The sequence below is a fragment of the Pinus tabuliformis genome, chromosome 3_1 (genome assembly GCF_031772625.1).
Source record: "Pinus tabuliformis cultivar Carrire ecotype Pingquan chromosome 3_1, CPIR1, whole genome shotgun sequence".
Lineage (NCBI taxonomy): Eukaryota > Viridiplantae > Streptophyta > Pinopsida > Pinales > Pinaceae > Pinus > Pinus tabuliformis.
Window position 1 is genome coordinate 952,507,625 of NC_142301.1, and position 25,926 is coordinate 952,533,550.

At 38.9% G+C, this 25,926-nt stretch overlaps 1 protein-coding gene across 4 annotated transcripts in view; it reads right to left on the minus strand.

The window, feature by feature from the left end:
* Positions 1-400: 400 nt before the first annotated feature.
* Positions 401-25,926, minus strand: part of LOC149190942 (uncharacterized) — a 212,133-nt gene continuing 186,607 nt past the window's right edge. For 2 of the 4 annotated variants that reach the window (XM_089412307.1, XM_089412308.1), the window contains exons 10-13: positions 1,673-1,744; positions 1,389-1,522; positions 1,110-1,183; positions 401-847 (exon numbers count right to left, since the gene is read on the minus strand). In XM_089412307.1, coding sequence (XP_089268433.1) covers positions 786-847; positions 1,110-1,183; positions 1,389-1,522; positions 1,673-1,744 — 342 coding nt within the window. In that variant the 3' untranslated portion in view covers positions 401-785. Of the gene's footprint in view, positions 848-1,086; positions 1,184-1,388; positions 1,523-1,672; positions 1,745-25,926 lie in introns of all 4 variants that reach the window. The other 2 variants (XM_089412309.1, XM_089412310.1) reach the window with 2 other exon arrangements.

A 25,926-nucleotide genomic window follows, 5' to 3' on the forward strand; every position in this document is an offset into this window, starting at 1 on the left:
TATGCAATGAAGAATCAGATGCTGACTACATACAAAAGCAACTTGAGAAATATATATATATAATTTCATGAGAAATATATATATATAATTTCACTACTTCATAACATAGAATCCAACCATTTTATAGCTTATTTATGCAATGAAGAATCAGATGCTGACTACATACAAAAGATTTGTGAGAAGAGAATATATGAATGAGATAATTGAATTAATAATGTAAATATAAAGGCAAGATGCCTCTTCATCATACCTATAAGAGGAGAATATATGAACATTGAATAATGAGATAATTGAATTAATAATGTAAATATAAAGGCAAGATGCCTCTTCATCATACCTCTTAGTTACAGTTTCAATCAGATCTTGAGCACATGCCACGCATTTTTGAAAAGGCAACATATGAATAATAAATAAAGAATAATTGAATTTAACAATATAAAAATGTTGATGTGTACATTTCAAAGGCAGAGTGCCGGTTCATCATACCTATTTACCCAGTTACAATGAATAATGAATAATCCAATTAATAATATAAATATGTTAATCTATACATACATATCAAAGGGGAGATTCACATTTATCATACCCCTTTAGTTACGGTTACAATGAATAATTGAATTAAGGAGCTTACCTATGTTAACTAATGTTAATATATACATGTTAAAGGCAAGGTGCCTATGTATCATATCCCTTTAGTTACATAACTTGATTATGTTACAGTTTGCCTCTCAGATTTCTTTGACCTCAAAGCATGGTATCCGAAATCATGAATGACCGTTTAAGCCTTAAACGTTGGAAAGCGGACAATCGTTTCTCTTTTCTATAAACGCTGAAATCAAGATCCAAACTGCAAATCAAAACCATGCTAACCGGCATTAATTATTCAATACAGGGATGTTGTTTGGCATGAATATTACCCAACTGAAGTCACATGTTACTTTGATCTATATTTCAATTTATTATTTTTATTTTTGTTGAGAGATGAATTTGACAAGTAATCAAGAACCATCAATTGCTTATATTACAAACAGCACTGGCGAAAAGATATTTATCTACAAAAAGAAATTTTTTGGGATCGGCACATACAGCATGATCCAAACAGTACTTACTGTACAGACTTGCAGCAAGCCATTCATTCACAATTTTCACCCATGTGCTGGCCCAACCAACATCTATTCTCCACCTGTTAATGAAAAGACAATGTTTATATTGATTTTATATTTATCTTATATTCACTAGACTACAGAAGAAAACGAAAGAGCCCAAGGCAAACATTTACACACCCGATAATATATTTCTTAAATACAAATATGATACATTTGTTATTTCCATGAACTTCAAGTCAACCATGGTAGTTACCATATTTTTGGGTAAAGGACAATACTTACTTTTCCATTGATTGGTGCAAGTTCCAACCGACGAACAACATTGCAAAGTACATGGCTGCCATGGCGAAAACAAAGTGGAAAAATCCATAACCATATGGAATATCATATTCTGACTGGAATTCACTCTTACGAAACTGCACAGATACCAAACATAACAGAATTTAACGTCAATAACTATTATTCATGAAAATGTTTTATTCGATTGTTAAGATTTGAATTCTGAAACTGAAATTTTGCTCAAATGTCAAATGTATACTGTATCCAACATAAAATGACAGCATTACCCGAAAAACTCTCGAGTCAATTCCAGCTGAAAATGCAGCCGTGACAATGGCAAATAAGGCAATTATGAAGCTCTGCAGATATCAATGAAGCAGCACATTTCAGTTTCCTAAATGAAAATTGAAGTAGTTGCCATTCACCTAAAAGATAACTAGTGGCAGCTCGATTTCTTCAAGACAGAACAAATCACATGCCATTGGTACATTCATTCAGCACACTGAGGAATTTGTTGTGCATAGAAGTAATATGTCTCAGTGGAGATGAATGATGGAAGTTTGCATGGAGCATTCTATGAACACAAAAGAAGAGTAAACATATTTCATACAAAAAGACTAAAAGTTATAGTTGAGAGAGAAAAAGTTCATCTTTGGGCCAAGTTTTTTTTTTTTTCGCAGTTTCATCATGTAACGAACAAAGTTTGTATATGTGATAGGAATACTCAAAAGATCTAGTATGAATAAAGTTTGTATATGTAATAGGAATACTCAAAAGATCTAGTATATGTAAATATCTATTATAGGACTATATATTATACAAGAATTGTATTGAAGATATGAGATTATTACAATTGAGGGCGAGGGCTTGCTTACATACCCTAAGCAGGTACTTCTTCACCAACAGTGATGTCTTTAGGGACATACCTCTTCATTAACTAATTACTAGTTAATTAATATTTATTTATTATTATTGTTGTTTACATTATTCATATATATATATATATATATATTATTCATAATGCCTTTCTCTTCAAAAAAAATTTCCTCCAAGCTTATTGATGAAAGAGTTTGACCTCTTTTCCCATTTCGAATATCTTCTCATCTCAGAGCTTTCATCTTCATTGATACAAGATGATATGATATTCTGAATGATAAACTAAATTGTTGGACTAGCAATGGATTTGACCATCCTAGGTGAATTTTCTGTGGAATCTTCTAATCTGGAAATTTGTAATGAATTATTATCATAGGACTAGATTCTACAAATTTCAAAATTCCTTGGAACATAAATCTGTTGTTTCCGTTCTGAATGGTTCAAATATGTAGACTAACTTAGTTGTCTACTCTTGTGATTTGATTGTCGATAAGGAGTTCTTCTAGTTGGACTTTCCCTTGTCATTTGTGTGACAGTTTCCTGATCTACTTCAAGTTGTTGTTGTTGAGTTGACTACTGAATCATCACTTGAAATTTCCATTGTTTGAACTGCAACTTCTGAATATGTTTTTCCTTCAACTAGTTTGTCATTTTCGTGAGTTTTGATATTGATTGGATCAGTGTTCGTATTTGTTTTTTCAATGTGGATTGAAGACTTCGATACTCCTTCTTGAGTAAGTTGTTCTAACTTGTCATTTAGTAACTTCTTATCACTTTTGAGTTTCTTTATTTGCGTAAGAAGGTTTTGATTATGATTCCTTAAACATAGAAGTTATTTTTTTTCTGAATTGTTGACTTTATCCTTGGTATCCGTCTCTTCATCCTTTAAATTTTTTATTTGTTTTAATAAATTTTTATTAAGATCTTTTAAATGTACATTTTTCTCTTCTTGTTCTAATAAGTGCTTCTTGAATTCTTTCTTTGTGACCTTAGTTTTCTTGACTTGTACAATTAATTTTTCAACATGGTCCTTGAGACGAGAAATTTCTTCCTCATTTTCCATTACTTCTTTGTAATGCATATCTGCAAGATCTTCATATTATTGTTGTAACCTTTCTTGTTTTGCCGGAGTTTGGCTATTTTGTCTTTCTTTTGATCTTTCAACTGCAATTTATTGGTACACTGGATTACATCGTTTTGTAAGGGTGATGATGGGTGTTTATCTTGTAATTTGGATTCCATTTTCTTCTTTTCCCTCTTAAAATCTATATGTTGTTGCCCAACTGTTGTCATTAATTGTTTTATATCTCTTGCTAATGATTGTTTTTCTATATCACTTAGACATTCAACTAACGTAAAAGTTTTGTAACATTTTTTATAGACAACATTTTGATTTCTGAACGACTCTTGACAATTAGGATATCTTTCTGAATAAAAAAGACATATTGAAAAAAAAACAATTGTTCTTTGTGGAAGTCATCTTTTTACTTTTCTTTTTTTTCAAAATTTGACTCCCTTTTGTCTTTGTCGATGATTTTATCGAATGATACTTTGACCCAGAAGTTTATATTCTCTTTTTATCTTTTCCAAACACCCTTATAATTATTTTAATCTCTTTCAAACCCTTGAATTCGAACTTGAATATTTAAAATTACTATTGTATTTATTTTATGAAGAACACTTTTTTTCATTCTTTTTAATAAACCTCTTTTTTCATTAATATGGCAATCATATATATATATATTCTCGACGAAAATTTCTAAATACCTTTAATGACTTATCTTATTTTTGACTCCAATTATAATATGTTATGGCGAATATAAATTGACAAATATTAATAACTTCCTTAACCTTGTGTAATTATGGATAATGGCATCTTTTCATTAATGGTCACAATATTTGGCAATCGGATATGCCTTAGCCCTTAGACAGTGGCAGTTATTTATCACTTACTATTCGATGGTAGTGATACAATGATAGGAGGGGTGTTCGCGTATGACATTGTAGGCAAGAACAATGACTAGATCAGTGGCGGCGACCGCAAGGACGTGCAGAGCTGATGAATTTATCAGGGTGCAAAGGTGCGAGAGGCAATGGTTAGGGCATCAAGGAAGCGATTGCTACAACTGTTGGCGATGACGATTTGCAATGGCTAGAGGTGTGCGATCAGAGACCAGTGATTGCGTCTTGGCAGCAAAGAAAGCGGTTGGCGGCATCATGGTCGTTGGCTTGACGACTATAGACGATGTTGGGAAAACAACCAAGCAGGAGTTCGGTTGGAAACGAACGCAAGGTTGGACGTGGATGGGTGGACTGCGGTTTGGTCGACTTGATCTGTCAGCGGTAGCGGTATAGCAGGGTGTGGGTTTCCAACGGTGGTCGCGGTTGGCTGCTTGGGTAAATATTGGATGTGGCTATGTGGTTCGCTGCTCGGTTGTGAATGGAAGGTAAGTATGGTAGCAGAATGGAACAGGGTGCGTGCGGGTAGCGGTTGCGGTCAGGGAGAAGGCAGATACTTAACGGTGGCGAAACTGGGGATGTGCATGGAAAGTGGTGGTGGCGTGGCAAGTGTCGTTGTGTTGGTGGCTTGCCTCAAATATATGTAGCGGTGTGCCTCGAGCGACAATGGTGGTTTCTTGGTGTTGGTGCATTGGGCACTACTTCTATATATAAATTTTTGTAATATGACTTCTTTTTTTAATCTTTGACCCCTTTTTTCTATACTTTTCTTTTAATATATATATATATATATATATATATATACTCTTTTTTCTTAAATATTTTGTTTTTGTCTTTGTATAATCTCTTTTTCTCTTATTCTATATTTTTTTTCAATTAACTCTATTTGACCCCTTTTATTATTATTTTTATTTTTTTAGTTTTTTTTAATCTTATTTCTAAGTGGCCAAAGGCCTGACGCCGACTCCAAAAATGGAGAAAATCCAAACTCTGTGTAGCAGAATGCTTAAATTGCACGAAAATAAGGTTGACAAAGACTTTAATGGCTAAAAGTCAAGATCAGAGAACGTGGCTCTGATACTAATGTAATGAACAAAGTTTGTATACGCAACATGAATACTTGAAAGATCTGTTATATGTAAATATCCATTATATGACTATATATTATATAAGAATTGTATTGAAGATATGAGATAATTACAATTGAGGGTGAGGGTCTGCTTATATACCCTAGGCAGGTACCTCTTCACCAAAGGTCATGTCCTTAGGGACATACCTCTTCATTAACTAATTACTAGTTAATTAATCTTTATTTATTATTATTGTTGTTTACATTATTTGTATTATTTTATATATTTTTTATTCATAACACATCATGCCTTATCCTACATATTATCATGCAAACGCAAAGCCTGTAGAACTTTTTGTATAACCACATTGCCTCATAAAAGATGGGAAATGATAATTTGAAATCATGGCAATGATGCATTTATGATTGAAAGAGAAAATATAATCTCAATATTATGCTCAAGGGTTACCATACGTGATGAAAGTTGTCATGAACATACCTTTTTTGTGGCACGCTCACATAATTGGAAAACATGGCATTATGAAAGTCAAAAGAATGTCATGGATATTTCTTTCTCATTTTTATGTAATTAGCAGGGTTAACATTTCCTGAACTGTACTTTTGAATTTGAGGGATAGAGACAGGGGAAGCTTTGTTTCATGTCAAGCTTGTAACAACCAACCTACAATAGAGAAAACAGTGTCCCAGCCCCCCGACTAAAATCAATTTCTTCATTTATGAACATAAAAAACATGCCAATACCATTCATAACAATAGAGATAATAGCAAAATCTAAGTTCGTCTTGGTGCCATATCAATTGATCTATAATTAAATGAACAAAAAACTATTAGCCTAAACTGATAATGGTAATGTTGTTCATGCCTTTTCCATAAATGTATTGAAAAGACTCGCTCATTTTCCCATTAGCTTGAAGAAAGTTGATAAATATAACTATACTAGTATGATTATTTTATATTACCTCCCAATTTTGGCTTTTATATTTTCTGTATAGTTATGAACAAGAAAGAACACCCAATTAATGACTAGTTTTCAGTAATAATTCTCTTATGCTAAAGCCTAACACACAAAGTAGAAAGGCATCTTTTGACATTAAAAGGATCCTACATAGGCCATTAGAAAGTATTATAATACATAGAAGCTCTTTTAATTTCATAGAAAAGGAAACCCAAACTCAACATTAGATAATGTTGATCTAAGTAAGTGATAATAGTCATCAAATTACTTCCCAAACAACGAGCATAGTTAACAATTAAATTTATGGTTAACAATTGCAAACTGAACTATAGTTACCAGGTCCTAGAGCTACAGGAGCTAGACGTGATAGCTAACAACAAAGAAAAATGTCAAAGATGCAAGAGATGACAACAAAGGAAAATGTCAAATATGCCAACCATATTATTTTGGAACGAAGGTTCAAAACATACGTGTATAAACAATAAAAAGATATGGCTTTAAATAGTACTGGGAGAGCCAACTCTGGGTTGAAGGTCTCGCTATGTAAGGTAGGGTTTTGTTATGTAAGGCGGTTAAGTTTCTAAACTCATTGTAGTCGAGAGGAGATACCAGAAAAAGTCCAATCATGTTAAGGCTTGGTGTGGCCTAAATAAAACGCAATCCTGAAATCATTTTAACAGTTTAGATGCTCCTGGATTATAGATTATGAAACTACAAGTTAACCACACAAATAACAAACACACTGACAAACCAAAAAATAAAATTAAAAATAATTAAGGGAGGGAGTTTTTATAACATTTATCATAAATTTTGTAGCTTGTTGATTTTTTCTAAAGCTAAGTCATCCTCTTCAACTAATCATTGGAGTTCCATTTTCTTAATGTTTCAATAAAATCAAATTAGAAAACTTGTCATAATCTGTTTCAAAATTATTATAATGTTTTAAAGTCAATCATTACCTATGGGATTATGATGTTTTTCTTTTAAATGTATTATTAACTTTATATCTGCTTTTCAGATATTATTAAGTTTATATCTTCTTTCCGGATGGATCAGGAATACAAAGAAGTTCTCCCATGCACTGGACTTTAGTGCAGACGTTAGCCGCGAGTGGCATTCTTTAAAAGGTGATACGAATGCTCCAGGTGGCTCTCTACCTTAGGAGGGAAGGACAATTGGAGTGCAGATGAAGTTGACATATTTCGATCTGATGGTTAATGTTTCAGGGATAAACCGAAATTCCTCGGAGGATAGGGATAATGCAAAGTATTGTTAGTCTCTAAGAGAGAGAGCTAGGGTGAAGGCACTGCAAAAGTGTATCTAGGCAAACGTTGACCACATGAGTATGCTACTTGGTCAGGATATTGGTTTAGAGGCGATAGAAATCATTAAATTTCTTTGAACCCAACGCCCTAGCAATTTACTACCTAGCAGATTACAAATCTATTGAATAAAAACACAACCAATATTGATCACATAAGCATAAATATTTTGCCCAATTAACAATTCTTCATTAAAATAATATCAAAACCTATTCGAGCTCCCTTATTGGGAAAATAGCCCTCCAAGGAAATTACATATACAACATACCCTGGATATGATCTCGCTGATCAAACCCTAGACATGTCCTTCGATCTATCTTGGCTAATCTGGATCTCCTTCGCTGCACCCTTGCACCTTCTTTAGACCTAGCACACTTGAATGGAAGTCCTTCACCACCCAATCACTGCGATGTGTTTTTCTCAATATCTTGTGGTCACCCATTGTTGTATCTTCTCCCTCATCCTAGCCTTTATTTTATAAGCTTGAGTTATGACCGAATTCACAACCCTAATCTCCAAAGTGATTGACAGTGGATATTACATCTCAACATCACTTGAGATCAACAGTTGAGATTACATCTAATTCACTAATGCAAAAACCTTTGCATTTCATTAGATTAACCCACCTTTGTCTTATAAATAAATAACTTTAGTCACTAAAGTAATTTGCTAAGGTTAAGGGTCTACTAGGCAACTTTTGCATCCCTAGACACTTAGGCCTATGTAAAAGTACTTGTCTGAGTTACAAACATCAACACTCCCTATTAGCGAGGGATGTCATAAAACATGGTGAAGGAAACTCTAACCTAAGTCACCGTGTTCGTGTTCATGTTTGTGTTTGAGTTTGACGACCTTGAAATTCGAATAAAGTTCGGCACCTAAAATTTTGCCCATAAAATTCAACATAAAATTCGACATATAAAATTTAGATATATATATATATATATATATATATATATATATATATAAAATTTAAGTTTAAGCAGGCTTAAAAACACATTTAGCGACAATTCTTTACAAATAAATCATGTAGATTACCCCATAAAAAGCAAAAAATAACCATTAACTTTCACTAAATCCATATAGACAATTAAAAATGATTTTGTTGACGATACGTCACAATGGAACTATATCCCGATTAACAGAACTATAAATTGACAAAAAATAATTGTTGTTTTAGTTAGTGAATTCTATTAACCGAACTAGACATAAAATCATTATTCATCCCGACGATTCAACCCTCTAGATGGGTTGGTTGACAAAAACATTACTTAAAGAAAACTGATTATCATTCCCATTAGAAAAGCCTGTCAATCAGATCAGAAACCTTTCTCGTTTTTTCAATGATTCCAAATGCCCCAGTGGCCCAATGGCCTAGTTATCCAACTTCCTGGTGGCTCGGTTATCCAACTCCCGAAGGCCCGATTATCTCAACGGTTGGTGGTGGAGTGAGCGAGTGTGACTGCAAGTGAGGTAGATTTTTGCGCGACGCCAAGTTTTAGCCTCAAATTCATTAGGGTTACCAAACTTACCATTTTAAATTATTTTTTTTAATTATAAAATATGGAAAAATGTCAACCCACGAAAACCTGAAATGAACTTCAACGATTTTTTGGCGAACTTCATCGAATTTGTTCGTGTTTGTGTTTGTGTTCGGCATAAAGTACCTGTTTGTGTTCGGTATAAAGTTCATGTTTGTGTTCGGCATAAAATTCAGCGAACATAAATGAATTTGTTCGAATTGTTTTGAGGTTCGGCGAATTTCGAATTCGAAGGATTAAATTTGCCGAACCCGGTGAGTTAGACTCTAACAACCACATTTGATTTGCTTTAGATACTTGACAAAAGCCCAACCGTCAGTTCAACATATGTCTCAACATTTGTCCAAACCAATCCCTAAAGCATGGAAACATGCCTTCAAGTGCAAAAAGCCTTCAACATCCTCCCCCTTTTTGTCATGTCCCCAATTTTGTGCATGCAAAAATCATGTAGGAGTTTTTTCAAATTTTTGGAAATACTAAAAAAGGGGAAATATTATTTTGTGATAGAAAGGAGAAACTATTATTTTAATGGTATGGCGGCAAAATAATAGTTTATTGGGAGAGGAAGGAAAAATTTTATTTTAATTGAAAATGACCGCAAACTAATATTTTATTGAGTAAAAGAAAATTATTATTTTATTAGAGAATGGTGGCAAAATAATATTTTATTGAGAAATGAAGCAAATTATTATTTAATTTGAAATAGCTGCAAAAAAAACTTGTAATGAAAAATAAGTCGACCAATAAAATAATAAGAAAAAAAGAGAATCTAGAAGTTAGAAAAAGTTCAATAGAAAATTATAAATAGAAGATATGACCTCAATTGGAAGGCATTCTATTCCTATCTATCTTATTGAGCATTGAAAAGACTCAAGCTAATGCATTCTATTCCTATCTATCTTATTGACATTTGAAAAGACTCAGGCTAGTTTCAAGCTAAACTCATTCCTATCTATCTTATTGACAATTGAAAAGACTCACGCTAGTTTCAAGCGAAACTCAGAGACTAATTTCGGTGGACTTCCACTACCACCTTAGTTAAGGTGGTAGCTCTTTGGGAAGATTACTTCAGATCTTCTATTGTGTTTATTGCGGAGATCTAATTCCCATTGTCCGCAGGAGGCTTCAGCAGTGGGGTTTAATTTGATTGCAGGATCATTCCATTACCAGGGCCGAGTTTTTTTAAAGAATGAGGGAGGGGTGTGGGGTTTAATTTGATTGCAGGATCATTCCATTACCAGGGAGATCTAATTCCCATTGTCCGCAGGAGGCTTCAGCAGTGGGGTTTAATTTGATTGCAGGATCATTCCATTACGAGGGCCGAGTTTTTTTAAAGAATGAGGGAGGGGTGTGGGGTTTAATTTGATTGCAGGATCATTCCATTACCAGGTTGAGTTTTTTCAAAGAATGAGGGGTGAGTCCTTCCTATAGAAGCTGTATTAATCCGAATTCACAATTTACACAAATTTACAGAAGTGAGATTGATACAATATGCTGCAGAGCAGCGAAGCGAAATTGATTACAATATGCTGTCGGAGCAGCGGAGTCATGCAGCGAGGGTCGAACCCACCGGCCGTCCCATCCACGCGGGATAAACGCCGAGTTTATTTGTCTCACCAAGTGAAGATCGAACCACCCAATCTTGGAGGAGGAATTTACATTTGCAAGTTCAGAATTGGCCTAGTCATCTTGCACCAACATTTAACACTTAAGATTCAACAAGCCAAAAGACACATTTTAGAGGAGGATTGATTGCCTTGATTACCTGATCCTTCATTTTAGACTTAGAGACTCTTGGGCCAAATTGTTATTCATCATTCCGCCACCAATTTTCAGTGCCCTTTCCATCATACCAGAAGGGACGTATCAGCCCAAGGTTATGGGACAAATTGTGAAGTTTCCAGGCATTGTTTTCAGTGGGACGAATAGTATATTGCATAAGGGTTTTTGGTACCAAGCAATGGTTAAAAAGGGGACAGAATTCTAAATTAAAGTGGCTTTGATACACTCATATTCCAGATCTGGGAATTTCCTAGAGACTGCATTCTTTGTATGCCTGTAGCAGCCTATTCATGAGGGTCCAAGTTGGTTTCAGAGACATCCCAAGTTCTTTTCGCGGGTGCACTTTCCAGGTGTATACTTGATAGTGGCCTTGTAAATTTGACATTTTGCTCTCAATTAAAGATCTGATTTGCTTCATAATTTATGAATGTTATCTCTCAAGTTTGATACACATCCGGTGTTGTCCATGGAATGGAATTTCTAGAATTGCATACAAGTTGTCCTTTATCACGCATTTAGCTATTTGGGATGTGAAGGTAGTGGATCTATGGCTGGCTGAATTTCTGAACCAAAGGAGCCGTTGATGTACTCTTATACCATACCTGAAGTTTCTTTGAGAATGCATGCATTACTGCCTTGAGTATTACTGAGAACAAACCATGTTTATCGTTGATCCACCTCTGCTATAGAAGACTAATTTTTAATGGCTGAAGATGCATTATTTAAAGGCTGATATCCCACTTATATACCACTGTAATGGTGCCAGGTTCCACTGTTTTGTCCTTCACTATATTTATTGGTGTCTAGCTAATTGCATGGTTGCTTATGTTCAAAAATTTTCATCATTTAAAGCTGTAACAGCAGTGAAAGTATATTTTTGAGTTTATAAATAAAGTTGACCAGATATTTGAAGCATTTTCCATTGTTGCAATGATCCTTGTCCATGTCATTTGAGAGAAAACATGAAACCAACATCTACAGCAGTTGTCCTTCAACTGTTTGATAAATACCTCACTTGAGACCCAATTGAAACTCAATTAAAAAAATCAGAAATTTTAAGAGCAAATCAGGTATATTTCAGATTGGTACATTACAGTGGTATCAGAGCATGAACTTGGCCAGCTGTGGGGAAGCTAGCAAGATCATGGTGGAGTAGGTATGCATGCACAGTGATGGGTGAAAGTATGGACATTCCAATGACACAAGAACGATGGAGTACATAGAGGCTCAGGGAGGAAATCAACAGAAACAATGAGAAACTAAAAGAATTAAAAAAAAAATGTGGGTCCAGTGGTGTAGCAGTGAGGGGATAAACCCAAACCATCTTCATTGTTATGACACAGACCTTAGAGATAAGCATGCCATGGGGTTGAATCCATTCTCATCGCATAGGGGAGACCAACTCAAGCAAGACGTACAAAAGACGTTGGGAAAATAACCCTCAACCTCACCTGCTTTGATGGATCAGCTAGGAGTTCTGTCAGAAAATGGGTGCAGGAACTGGACACATACTTTCGGCTAAACCCCATGAGAGAGGTGGATGCCATTAGATATGCCACTTTGCATTTGGATGGAGATGCTATGGCATGGTGTTACCAAGGGTTGATCACTTTGGGTCATGCACGCATCATATCCTACACAGAGTTCACACAGAGGCTCGTAGAGAGATTTGACCAGAAGGACACCAAACCTCCTTAAAGGGAGTGGACAGGACAAGGGTCGTTAGATGATGGGACCAAGAGGAGATCTTACTTCAGATCGTGGGGCTTAGGGCGCATGTACACTGACAACGAGCCTGAGGAGAAGGTTGAGCAAGAGGCTGAGGGCACGCAAGATTGTGAGGACATAGATCGACCTGGCATGACTTCAGAGTCATTGCCATTGGTTAGCCCTGTAATGGCACAAGTTGAGGCCTTGGTAAAGAGAGTAGAGCATGCACCTGTCAAGCCATCCATTGATGAGGTGTCCAGGGTTGTGTCATAGTTTTCAAGTGGTTGCAGCGCACAACAGGTTGATGAGGTGCCTGGAGACATATCTACTGTTGACAAGGAGTCGATAGGTACAGAGGCATCCAGATCTATGACAAAATTTTCGGGCGACAACCACCTACAGCTGACCGGTGAGGATGTTTTGCATGATGGGTTGTCGATGGAGGAGCGGTTGGAGGCTTATGTTGAGGTTGTGATGGAGGAGCAGATGGAAGCTCATGTTGGGGTCGTGATGGATCAGTTGGAGGCTCATGTTGGGGTCGTGATGGAGCAATTGGAAGCTCATGTTGAGGCCATGATGGAGGAGGATGCGCAACCATCCTTTGGGCTAGCCATTGATGAGGGGCAAGGAAGAGAGCACACGTTGGAGCTTCAACACAGTTTACTTCAGAGGCACGCTGGTGAGGCTTATGACATTATTATCCCACCTCTATGCATCGGACAGAGGGAGGCAGAGTTGTCTAGACAGATCATAGGGGATGACCAAGTCAGCGGGAGCGAGCAACTTGAATCGAGTATGTCACAACACCAACATGGAGGGCTTGTTCCGTACATAGGAGATTGTGCATTCGATCCCTCCTTTGGGATTGGAAGTGAGAGGTATTGAGTTGGTACCTGATGGAGCAGGCTAGGAGGTTGGATACATCAATGGCCACAATTTAGCAGAGATCGTGGATTGCTCGAGAGGCTAGAGGGTTGAACTATTGTTGGGATCCAGGTGGGATTCCCAATCACATCATAGACTTGGTTAGTGATGGAGTTAGCAGGGTGGTGGATCCGGAGTCTGATTGTGCCCACGCTTTCAGGTCTTCATCAGATACTTGGGCAACACTAATGACAGGACAATGGGTAGGCACCGTGAGTTGTCCTGGCATGTTGGTTAGGCATGGGGTCGTAGGATGACAAACATACTCTGGCAGGGGTTGATGGGAGGAGGTGGCATCGAGTCTCAATAGACCACTAGACAAAGCATTGTATGGGGATGACGATTTTTCACGGATATGTGGGGCACAGATGTCACCTAGCTGCATCAACTTAGTGACACTGCCACTGGCGCTAAGGGAGGTGTGTTTGTCAGATCTCTCTGGGAGGGTCAAGAAGGGAGGTCCACTCATCCGAGGGTATGGAGGAGAGTTAGTGGAGACGATGATGTAGACAGGATGCAAACTGATGCATACTAACACAACTTTTGACCATGGCATCCAGAGGAGTATAGGGGTATGCAGCAATGCACAACGATATGTAGAGGAGCACGGGGGTGCACAGTGATGTGTTGGGTTTCACCATAGTGTAGGAGGGACGGTTCACATTACTGTGCATTTCCTCATAGAGTGACGTAAACATCGATACCAGAGGGATGCCCGTTGATACTGGATGATGCGGCCGTGTGTAGCAGGATCCAACAGTGCACAAAGATGTGCAATTGGGTGCAGTTGTATGCCAGGGGGCACGAGGATACATGGTTATATGTTATAGTGTGCGAGGTTGCAAGCGGACTAAGGGAGTGTTACTTGCAGGGAGATTCCTTGACGAGGATGTCAGGCATGGCATTGAGGTAGGAATACCCAGGTTTGGAGAGTGGGTTGGACATAGGGTTGGCTGTGTGTGTCCGTATGGGTACTTGGACATTTCCATCGGAGCCCACGCATCTATCACTCTTTGACACCATGCACAGTCCAAAGGAGTTGGGTCGTGTCTCTCGATGCTCGCCTTATGAGCAACAAGGCACAAGAGGTTCATCTGAAACAATTAGACAGAGCATAGGGCATTGAGAGGCAGACTCCCGAGCTGATGCATGTGGTTGAGATGAGAGATGACTGCAAGAGACAGGATAGCTGATGTCACTGTGTGATTTGGCAGGCGCAAGGAAGTTTAGCATGCATCAAATCTATTCATTATATATGGATTATTTATATGGATGGCATGCAAGGACCAGAGATGAGGCACAGAGGAATTCCAACAGTTTTCAGAGTTATGCCACAACAAATCTAGCTTTGGGATCCAGGGATTCAGTTGGTTGATAGGTCACTCCATTTCGTGATGTGCAGGATCACTCTTGGTTTGACATATGGAGGAGCATCGAGGTCTTCGTCGCATGGCAAGCCCTGTTTTCCTTGTTGACCAAGATTGACAGTAGATGGGTAGACATTGATATCATGGAGATGCCAAGGCAAGATGAGTTTGGCCTTCACAGATTTTTCGCCATCAGGTTCCAAGAGAGGAGGATATAGCCTGCACACAATGGGAAGTCTGTCATAGTCAGAGTAGCGCAACGTCAGCATGGTGGCACCCTTCTGAGACTGGCATGGGAACTAGGCATCACAGGATTTTGCGGTTCAACTACCTTCAGGGGTGGTTTTTGTAGCATCAAATGTGTTCTAGCCACAGAATTTGGTGGAGAGGCTAGAATACATGAGATCTCCAAGACCCAGAAATCGTTTATGGAAATTCCATCTAGAAGTGATTTAATTAGATTATTAACCAATTTTTTAATGTTTCCTAAGTCTAAACTTAGGAAAACTGGTTAATTAATCAGTATTAATCAATTCAAGGTGAGAATCATCTAGAAACTCACTCGGATCGATTCCAAGATGATCCTACCCATTGATTAAGTTTTAATCTTGGTCATTGGTGCTCCAACAGTGGATTATAACAGGAAGTCGATGGGCACTTGGAGAATACATCTGAGAGCACTAGAAGTTCGATTTCTTGGCAGAGCAATTTCCAAAAGTAGCAGTAGTCAGTTGCCGAAGAGAGCCAAAGATCGAAGCAGTGTGTGAGGGGCAGAGACAGTGAGGCTGGAGGAAGTATTCTAGATCCAGTGAGTGCATTTGCAGAGAGGCAGAAGAGCCAAAGAGAAGTCGACGCAGGGACTGCATAATAGCTTCTAGAGGCATGTTTGATTTGCTGAGAGGGAAAGACGTCTTCAGTTCCAGAGGCCAGGAAGGAGTTCCAGAGTGCTGAAGAAGCATTTTCCCGACCAGCAGTAGGCAGAACGACTTCATCAGAAACCAGCAGAGGCTTGACGTCAAGCAGACTATGCAGTGCAACTCAGAGGCTAACGCAGAGGGTAAGAGGGCCGAGTTTTCTAAAGGTAGGTTGTGTCAAGGTTTGCCTGTGGGGTGAAGAAATTTCTCACTAGATTTTTTGCTAGTATTTTTCTCTGTAGCATTGCCATATTTCGACATCCAGTTGTACTCAGAATTTCTCACTGCTGCATAATAATAAAACCCTCAGCTATTGCACCGGTTATCCCAAGTTGGGTTTTTCCAAGGACTTTTGTCCAAAAATAATTGTGTTATATTTTATGTGTGTGTGCTAACATTTCTCATCTTCCAGCATTTTATTTTTCCACAGAATTTTATTTGTGAAGGTTGGAGTGTGTTTGTTTCAATATTTGTTATAGCAAATAAATTGTTAAATTAATTAACAATTAGGAGAAATAATACCAGTTGCTACAATAGGATTCCATATTGGAATCTTCACATGGTATCAAAGCGCAGTTGATCAGTGGAAGAGCTCAGAGGCGAAAAGAAGGAATTTTGTTGCTCAGTATGGGCAACAAGCCGAAATTCCCTGGGCCAATGCAGTGTTTTTTCCAAAAGGCCAAGTTGCTTGAGGAAGTTCAATTTTTCTGAGAGGGGCAGAAAAATTCAATCTTTCTAGATCAAGTGATTCCAGAGGCAGAGGGAGCAGCTCAGTCATTTCGTAGGGCAGATCTCTAGTTGGACGCAGAGGGTTTTGCAGAAGTACGCTGAAGCAGAACCAGCGTTGGAGTGGAAGAGAGAAAAGCACACACAAAGGGAAAATTTTCCTCAGGAAACTTCTCGTCTCAATGATCTAGGAGGATCTTGTCAGATCAATTACATAGGTTCAATTTCATCGTCAACATTCAGTGTCCGGTGTCTTCAGCTTCGATAATGATGTTTATGGTGCAGGTTGTCCAGTGATGTCAATGGTTTTCATGGTGTTCGAAGGATAGGGTTTTGTACCTGGTTGTCGACATGTGATTGTCGGCAGTTCCATCGGGGTTTGGTTGTTGACTCATGTTCGTCGGCAGTTCCGTCGGGGTTTGGTTGTTGACTCATGTTCGTCGACAGTTCCGTCGGGGTTTGGTTGTCGACTCATGTTCGTCAGCAGTTCCGCTGGGGTTTGGTTGTCGACTCATGTTCGTCGTCAATGTTCAATCTTCATTTGTATCCAATGTCGATTCAATGTTTTGGTTCATGGGTTTGTCATCATGTGATGTCACTAATGTCGCTTTGTGACAAAAAAAGCAGGTGCATGGATTTGTTTTAGATCTAAAAAAAACATCTAAAGCCTACATTCTAAACCTATGCTAAAACCTATGACTAAAACCTAGCCCTAAAAAGCTATGGTAAAAAAACATGTAATTCAAGACCTAACACCTAAAACCCCTAAACTAAACCTAAACCCATGTATTAAAAATACATTAAAATACATAACCCTATGTTATAAACCCTCTTGGGTCATTATAATGTAATAAAACATTACAAATTATATAAAACAGTCCCTAACCGTGAGGTTTAGACCGTGTCAGAACCGTGTCATGTGAGCGAATGGGAATAAGCCGTCGGGGTTTTCAAATATCAGGCCCAAACCGCACGTGAACCTAACCGCAGCGGACTCATGTGAGCATACAGGGTAGATCGTGCGGGTATGTGGACATGTGGGCAGATAACCATAACAGTTAGGCGGAGGTAATATTACCGTGGCGGTGACAACATGTGAACGCACTGCAACCGTTAGTGGAACCGCCGGAGAGGTGACCGTGAGGTGTCCGTCTGTGGTTAAACCGCTGCCTATTCACATGGGCGATCAACCAATCTCCGCGCATTCAGCTGACCGTCAGCGGTGATTTGTTATTACAAAGTTATTTTTGGGTTTTTTATTGTATTTTTGGATATCAATTAATTCCTAAAAGGTGAATGTCACTCCGTGACATTAAAACTCATAACCAAAACCCTAAGTTAACCCCTAAAGTCAACTAATTCATTCCTAAACTTGGCATGAAGGAGTTTGAATGCATTTGCAGAGTTATAAAGGCAGTTTTGCTCATTGAAGATGGGAGGAGTGGTTTTTGAGTTTTGTATGCAGATTTTGGAGGATATAGGCTGTTTTGTTTTCAGTGTAACAGGAGCATCAAGAGTCAGAATTGGGAACCGAGACATGCGTTGGAAAGCTAATTCAGAGAGCTTTCTTGTGACAATGACCAGAAGTGTCTGCGTGCACGATTAGTCTGGTCAATTTGCTGTGTAATCGACCTCCTTGGATTCAATTCTAATAAAGCAGACGTCCATCTTGAAAGCAGACCCGAAGACGTAGTCCATCAGGGATGAACTCCGTAATCAATCTCGCTGTCTGGTATCGCTGTGTTTTTGCTGTTTTCACTTCTGATTACATCTTGCTTGTGTTTTAATTCTGTCGTCAATTCATTCTTTTCCAAGCAGTTCTCACGATAAAAGCACTTTCAGTTAACATTCAATTCACTAATGGCATTAATCAATTCTACATCAGTTTGACATATGATCATTTCAAATCATATAATTTGGTATTAGAGCAGGTTGCGTTTGTAGAATTTGTCAGTGAATGTTAACCAGGTCAAAGTCGCAATGTGGAGAAGGAATCCTCAAGGAGATTAATCCAGAAATTGGAAAGCGAAGAGTCGCTCATAAATCGACCATGACAAGATCTTATGTAGGTGAAACGCCAAAAACTAAGATGAGTGAGGAACAGTTTCAGCAAGCATTCTTGACTATGCAACAGATGTTGGGAGAACTCTATGAAGATAAGAAGGCGAGAGATGCAACTTCTTCTTCAAAGACATCGAAGAAGGACAAAGGTAAAGGCAAGGCTGATAAACCTCCTTCACCTCCATCATCTCCATCATCATCATCTTCTTCTTCTTCTAGTTCAGAATCTGAAACAGAAAAGAAACCTAAGAAAACATCTCTTTTGAAACTTGATGTAAAATTTGAGTTACCTATTTATGATGGCAAAATGAATCTTGAAAAGCTAGATAATTGGATTAAGCAGTTAGAAGTGTATTGTCGTATTCAGAACATTTCTGACGATAAAACAAAAATTCAGTTAGCTACACTTAAAATGGGGGGAACAACTTTAATCTGGTGGGAAAGTAAAACTCAAATAGATGTAAAGCGGAAAGGTAAAGTCATCTCTTCATGGTCTAAGTTTTTAAAAGCTCTTAGGAAACAATTCTATCCTTTAGGATACATGCAGCAAGTTGTTATTGATTGGCAGCATTTGAGGCAAGGTAAAGGGCAAAGTGTTCAGGAGTTTACTCAGGAGTTCAGAAAGAAAGCATTGGCGCTTGGTATTTCATTGGATACACATGAAACTTTATTAAAATACATCGACAGTTTACATTCATATTTGCAGCATACATTATTAATGTTTAATCTTGATGATTTTGATGAAGTGTGTGTTCAAGCCATACATATTGAATCAGGTGGCAGACCATTCAAATTTTCACCACAGTCATCCAAAGAGTTGGAAATCAAGGATTCCAATGACAGTAAGGGAAAGAACAATTCGAAGAAAAATAAATCTGCGATAGCTCAGAAGGAAAGACCTACTTGTTCTCATTGCCACAGAATCAGTCATGATGAATCTAAGTGTTGGAAACTTCATCCAGAACTTAAGCCCAAAAAGTTCTTTAAGGAGAAGGATGAAAAGAAGGCAATTCCAGCAGTCCAGCAAGATCTAGGTTTCGATTCAGGTGATGAAAGGAGGATAACTGCCATAGTTTCGACAGGTAAAACTTCTGACACTAGTTCAAGTTCGAATAATATTGCATTTTCATCAAACATAAATCCTTCAAATGAGGATAAAAGAGTTGAATTATTTAACATAAGGATAACTTCTAATCACACAAAAATAGATACAATGTTTGACAGTGGATCACATGCCAATTTAATATCTAAATATTTAGTTAAGAACTTGGGTTTGAAGACACAGAATCATCTAAGACCTTACCCATTAGGATGGCTAAATAAATCAACTCAGATAAAAGTCACAAAACATTGTCGACTAAGATTTGCCATCACAACTAATTACATTGATGAAGTGGAATTAGATGTGGTTCCAGTAGACATGTGGAGTTGTCTTAGGAAGTCCTTATCTTTATGATCGCGATGCAGTATTTTATAGAAGAGAGCATAAATATCACCTAAAGAAAGATGGGGTTGAATTTATTGTCAAGGCACATCAAAGTAAAAATCACTTGAATTTAGTTGTTGTTAATTAGATGAAGCAATTAATAAGTTCAAATAAGAGATTTGTGATCATGTGTAAAGGAACAACATAAGAATCAACATGATGTTTGTTCAAGTTATGAGTCCCAGTTTAAAGATAGTTTCATCAAAGAGGTAGAAACTTTTCTAGTTCTATTTAAAGAAACCAAACATCTTACTCATAATCAGGGAATACAACATGAATTACAGTTGATGCCTAAAGCTCCTCTTCCTAATGTCAGAATGAATTATTTCAGTCCAAGTTTGGAAGTTATAAGTTACAGGGATGCAAGTCAGTATTGGGGAAAGTCAGTGTCACATGCCTCTTGTATTGTGTCACCATTTCATATTTCAAACAGTTTGGAAGCCTCTTTTCAAGTGGAGAGGAAGCCTATTTGTTTTCATATCAAAGCCTTTTCTAAAGCAGTGTCAAAGTATTCAATACATCAAAGGAAAACTTATGCATCAGGGGAAAGTGCTAATCAACGGAAACATCATTTAATGAATGAAGAAACAGTGATTCAAATAAACCATCTGACATTTCAATACGTTCAAAATCAAACTAAGTTGCAGCAATTTTCACCTTACAGTTTGATGAGTTTATTGCAGCAAGTTCACATAGTACTCAAGAATCAAGAAAGTATATCAAGTCAAGTAGCTGGTTTGATGTCAAAAATGTCTTTGATTGTCTCTGTCATTCCACAATATAGATTGTTAATACATGTCAATAGTATTGAACAATATCCTGTAGAGACTGTTTTCAAAGATGTTTATGAATCACTAATTCATGGTATTTCGTGGAAAGAAGTCAATTGCCATGTTCATAACAGGTTGTTTGACCATCTTCGCAAGTTGTGCATACTGCAAATGGATGGAACAGTTCATAGATTCAAAATGTGCCATGATCAGCATCATCAGGGTCATCACTTTCAGGTGATTGATCGAATGTATTGGTACATCTTCCGGACAAGGTGGAGAGTGAGGGAGCTCTACCCTCATTTACTATCTGTCTAGTCAAACTTTTGTGGTCCAAAAGCTTTCAAGTGGAGAGGATTGATCCAGGAGGATCTTGTCAGATCAGTTACACAGGTTCAGTTTCGTCGTCAACATTCAATGTCTGGTGTCTTCAGCTTCGACAATGATGTTTATGGTTTAGGTTGTCCAGTGATGTCAATGGTTTTCATGGTGTTCGAAGGATAGGGTTTTGTACCTGGTTGTCAACATGTGATTGTCGGCAGTTCCGCCGGGGTTTGGTTATTGACTCATGTTCGTCGTCAGCGTTCAATCTTCATTTGTATCCAATGTCGATTCAGTGTTTTGGTTCATGGGTTTGTCATCATGTGATGTCACCAATGTCGCTTTGTGGGGTGAGGAAATTTCTCACTAGATTTTTTGCTAGTATTTTTCTCTGTAGCATTGCCATATTTCGGCATCCAGTTGTACTCAGAATTTCTCACTGCTGCATAATAATAAAACCCTCAGCTATTGCATCAGTTATCCCAAGTTGGGTTTTTCCGAGGACTTTTGTCCAAAAATAATTGTGTTATATTTTATGTGTGTGTGCTAACATTTCTCATCTTCCAGCGTTTTATTTTTCCACAAAATTTTATTTGTGAAGGTTGTGTGTTTGTTTCAATATTTGCTATAGCAAATAAATTGTTAAATTTATTAACAATTAGGAGAAATAATACCAGTTGTTGCAATAGGATTCCATATTGGAATTTTCACAGTTCCTACAAGTGGAGATCATTCAGATCTTCCATTGGGCTTTAGTGATCCACTGATGACATGGGGGGCTTCACTAGTATGGAAGGGTATCCTGCAGGAGGAGATTAGGTTGGTTTGGGACCCTGGCATTAGCTCGGTCAGCCTATGGATCAGCGACATAAGGTGATATTGCTTGAGGACAAACAATTTTTGGGTGGGGAAGATTGTCATGTTCCCAATTTTTGTGTATGCAAAAATCATTTAGGAGTTTTTGCAAAAATTTGGAAATATTATTTTGTGAGAGAAGGGAGAAATTATCATTTTAATGGGATGGTGGAAAAATTATTGGGGGAGGAAGGAAAAATATTATTTTAATGGAAAATGGCGGCGAACTAATATTTTATTGAGTAAAGGAAAATTATTATTTTATTGGAGAATGGCGGAAAAATAATATTTTATCGAGAAAGGAGGAAAATTATTATATAATTTGAAATGGCAGCAAAAAGTCTTCAAGTGGAAAATGGACCCCACCAATAAAATAATAGGGAAAGAGAGAGTCTAGAAGCTAGAAGGACGTTCAATCAAGAACTATAAAAAGAGGATTAGCCATTCTATTCCTATCTATCTTATTGACAATTGAAAGAGACTCAAGCGAGTTTCAATAGTTTCAAGTGAATCTCAAAGGCTAATTTCGATGGACTTCGAGTGCCACCCTAGTTAGCTCTTGGGGAAGATCATTTCAGATATTCCATTGTGTTTATTGCAGAGATCTAATTTCCAATGTTTGCAAGAGGCTTCAGCATTGGGGTTTAATTTGATTGAGTAATGTTCCTAACTAGGATGAACAGTGATATACAAAGCAATAAACAAATCCAACACCAGAAAACGAGAAACTATCAGCAAACACCCATAAAAACACTGCAAATAAGAACCATCTGAGCCATATTATTAATTCTTCTGGAAGCAATTACAATAATGTTGGAATGGTGCACCTAGGCTTGTCTCAATGGATAAGTGTGACAAAACCTAGGTGAGTAAACAACAACCCAATGGTTGCACAACTGCTGCTTCAAAGATGTTTTGCGTTGCCCAGAAACTACGTTGTCTACTGGAAAGGATGTGCTGGAAACTCCACTTCTCGTGCTCAAAAAATGCTTCAACTTTAGCTCCTATTTCCTCAACCAAAACCCAAAAAGGGTTTGGCCTAGTTCTGACCCCCAAAATTCGGCCTCCAAGCACCACATCTTTCTCCTGACGCCGGAAAGCACGGCCTGCCTGTAATTGGCTGGAAATGTCCCCCAAATCACCCCCAAGTGTTGAGATGCTCCCCACTAAGGTTTCCCTCACTTCTCCCGGTCAACTCCAGCTCTACAACTCCTTCCTCCAACTCCCACGTGTGCCCAGTGATGGCTCTCTGTGCAGGCCCAAGTGACTGTAAATCGAACTGCTCCAATGCCACAATCTTCTACTCCAAAACTCTCCCAAAAGGTTGATCCTCCACTGTAGCTCCAAAGCCCAAACTCCCCCGGCAATTGCTGCCCGGATGAACCCACAAACAACACCTGCGTGTTCCCCTTTTGCGTCCTCCAGAAACACACACTAGTTGAGACCAAGGCTGAGTGATGTGACTGTGAAACTCCACCGACTCTCCTCCAAGGTAGTACGAATTTCCTTCCTAGGGTGGCACTCGAAGTCCCCCGAAGAAAGGTTTGAGTCTCCCGCCTAGAAAACTCTATGCTAAACAGTTGGTAACTTAGCTAAGCTACTCGAGCAACACAAATGAGTTCGATAGACAAATGATACCCTGAGTTGGGGAGTTCCTCCTCCTTATAACTTTGTGAGCTTTCCTTCCCCATGTGGGCCCCTCTCCCTAGCCATTCGATTTCCCCTCCAAGGCAATTCGAATTGCCCAAGTGCGTTTTTCCCCACGTGGGTGGCCTCCACCTTCCACTTGTGATATAATTCAGCCTCTTTTCTCCTAAGTCCCTAAGTCAAAAATGCATGGGTTCCTCATTCACCAAAAATTATTCAAAATTGTGGGAGACTAAAACCTGTTACAAATATATTTGGGAAGGGACATTACAGTCCTCCGCTCCCAAATGTTGCTTGCCCTCAAGCAACTTCAGCGCTGGATGCTCCAAAATGTGTTCACCTTCCCATGTGGCATCCTCATCTAGCAGATTCTTCCATCACACCAAAAACTCCCTGATGGTTTTGCTCCTTAGCTTCCTCTCCCGAGTCTCCGGGATGGCCTTCGATTCCAAAACCAGATGCCCCTCGTTATCCAAAGGGGGTAACTCTACAACTGCTATCACCTGTTGTCCCAACACCTTCTTGAGGCATGAGACATGGAAGATGTTGTGAATCCTGCTCCCCTGGGGAAGCTCCAGCTCGTAGGCCACCTCTCTAACTCTCCTGACCACCCTATACAACCCATACAAATGCGGTTGTAAATTCTCGGACCCGTTTTCCTTCAAGGTGGACTGTCTATATGGCTGTAGCCGAAGATACACCAAGTCCCCCTCCTCAAAATGTCTCTCAGTCTGGTGCATGTCAGCGTACATCTTTTGCTGATTTTGTGTTATCGCTAAGTTGTCCTTGAGAGCCTTGAGAATGTCTTGGCTCTCCAAGATCCAATCTTTGGCCTTTGGGGCCCGGCTGTCTCCAAAAACAATGTCAGCAAAAGACAATGCATCATAACCATACAAGGCACAGAAAGGGGTCATACCAATAGACATGTGATGGGTGGTGTTGTAGTAGTATTCACCCAAGGGTAGCCATCGAATTCAGGCCCTCTGCTACCCAGTCACGTAGTTCCTGAGGTACCCCTCCAACAACTGGTTAACCCGCTCAATCTGGCCATATCTCTGAGGGTGATATCTCGTGCTCGAGGTGAGTTGAATACCCACCAACCTGAAGAGCTCCTACCAAAACCCTCCCATAAACCAGCTATCTCTGTTGCTCACTATGTTCTTCGGAAGTCCATGCAAACAGAAGACCTCTCTGAAGAACAGCTCTGCAACCTGTGAAGCTGAATACCGGGTCGGAATGGCAAAGAAATGGGAATATTTGGTCACCGGATCAACCACCACATGGATACAATCCTTGCCCTGCACTGAGGGGAGCCCGATGATGAAGTCCATGGAGATACTCTCCCATTTTCCCTCAGGAATGGGGAGTGGCTGCAACAATCCTGCTGGATGGGTCAACTCCCCTTTGTTTCTCTAGCATGCCTCACACTCCTGTACATGCCTCAACACATCCCTCTAGAGGCCCTTCCAAGTGAAACGCGCCCGAACTACCATGTACGTCTTTCTGAACCCTTGATGCCCTGACAATGGCAAGTCATCTGCTACGTGGAGTACTCTCTCCCTCAACTACGAGTTGGTCACCAAAAATGTGCGCTCCTTATAGTATATGACTTCGTCCATCACCCGGTAGCACTCATCTACATGCACCCCCTCCAAGATCTCACAGGCTCGCCTGTCTTTGCAATACTCTACCAACAACTGGGCCTTCTAATCATGGAAAATGCTTATGAGTGAGAGGCCTGCAGGTCTCCTGGATAGAGCATTGGCCACTACCTTGTGCTTTCCCTGCACATACTCTATGTCAAAGTCATAGGCCTGCACGTTGCTAACCCATCTTCGTTGTCTATCATTGAGGCCCTGCTACCCCATGAAGTGGCGAAGACTGTTGTGATCGGTCTTCACTTGAAATTGGTTACCCACCAAATACTACCGGAATTTGGCCAAGGCATGCATGATGGCCAACATCTCTTTGTCATATATAGAATATGACTTCTCATGGGGTAAGAGCTTCCGACTCTCGAAAGCAATGGGATACCCATCCTGAGATAATACTGCCCCGATCCCCTCTCCTGATGCATCTCACTCCATATTGAATGGCTAAGAGAAGTCTGGAAGTGCCAAGATTGGACAACTACTCATCACCTCCTTGAGGCAATCAAAAGCCGATGGTTCCCCATCTGTCCATGCGAAAGCCCCTTTCCTGGTCAAATCCGTGAGGGGCGCTGCCAACCACAAA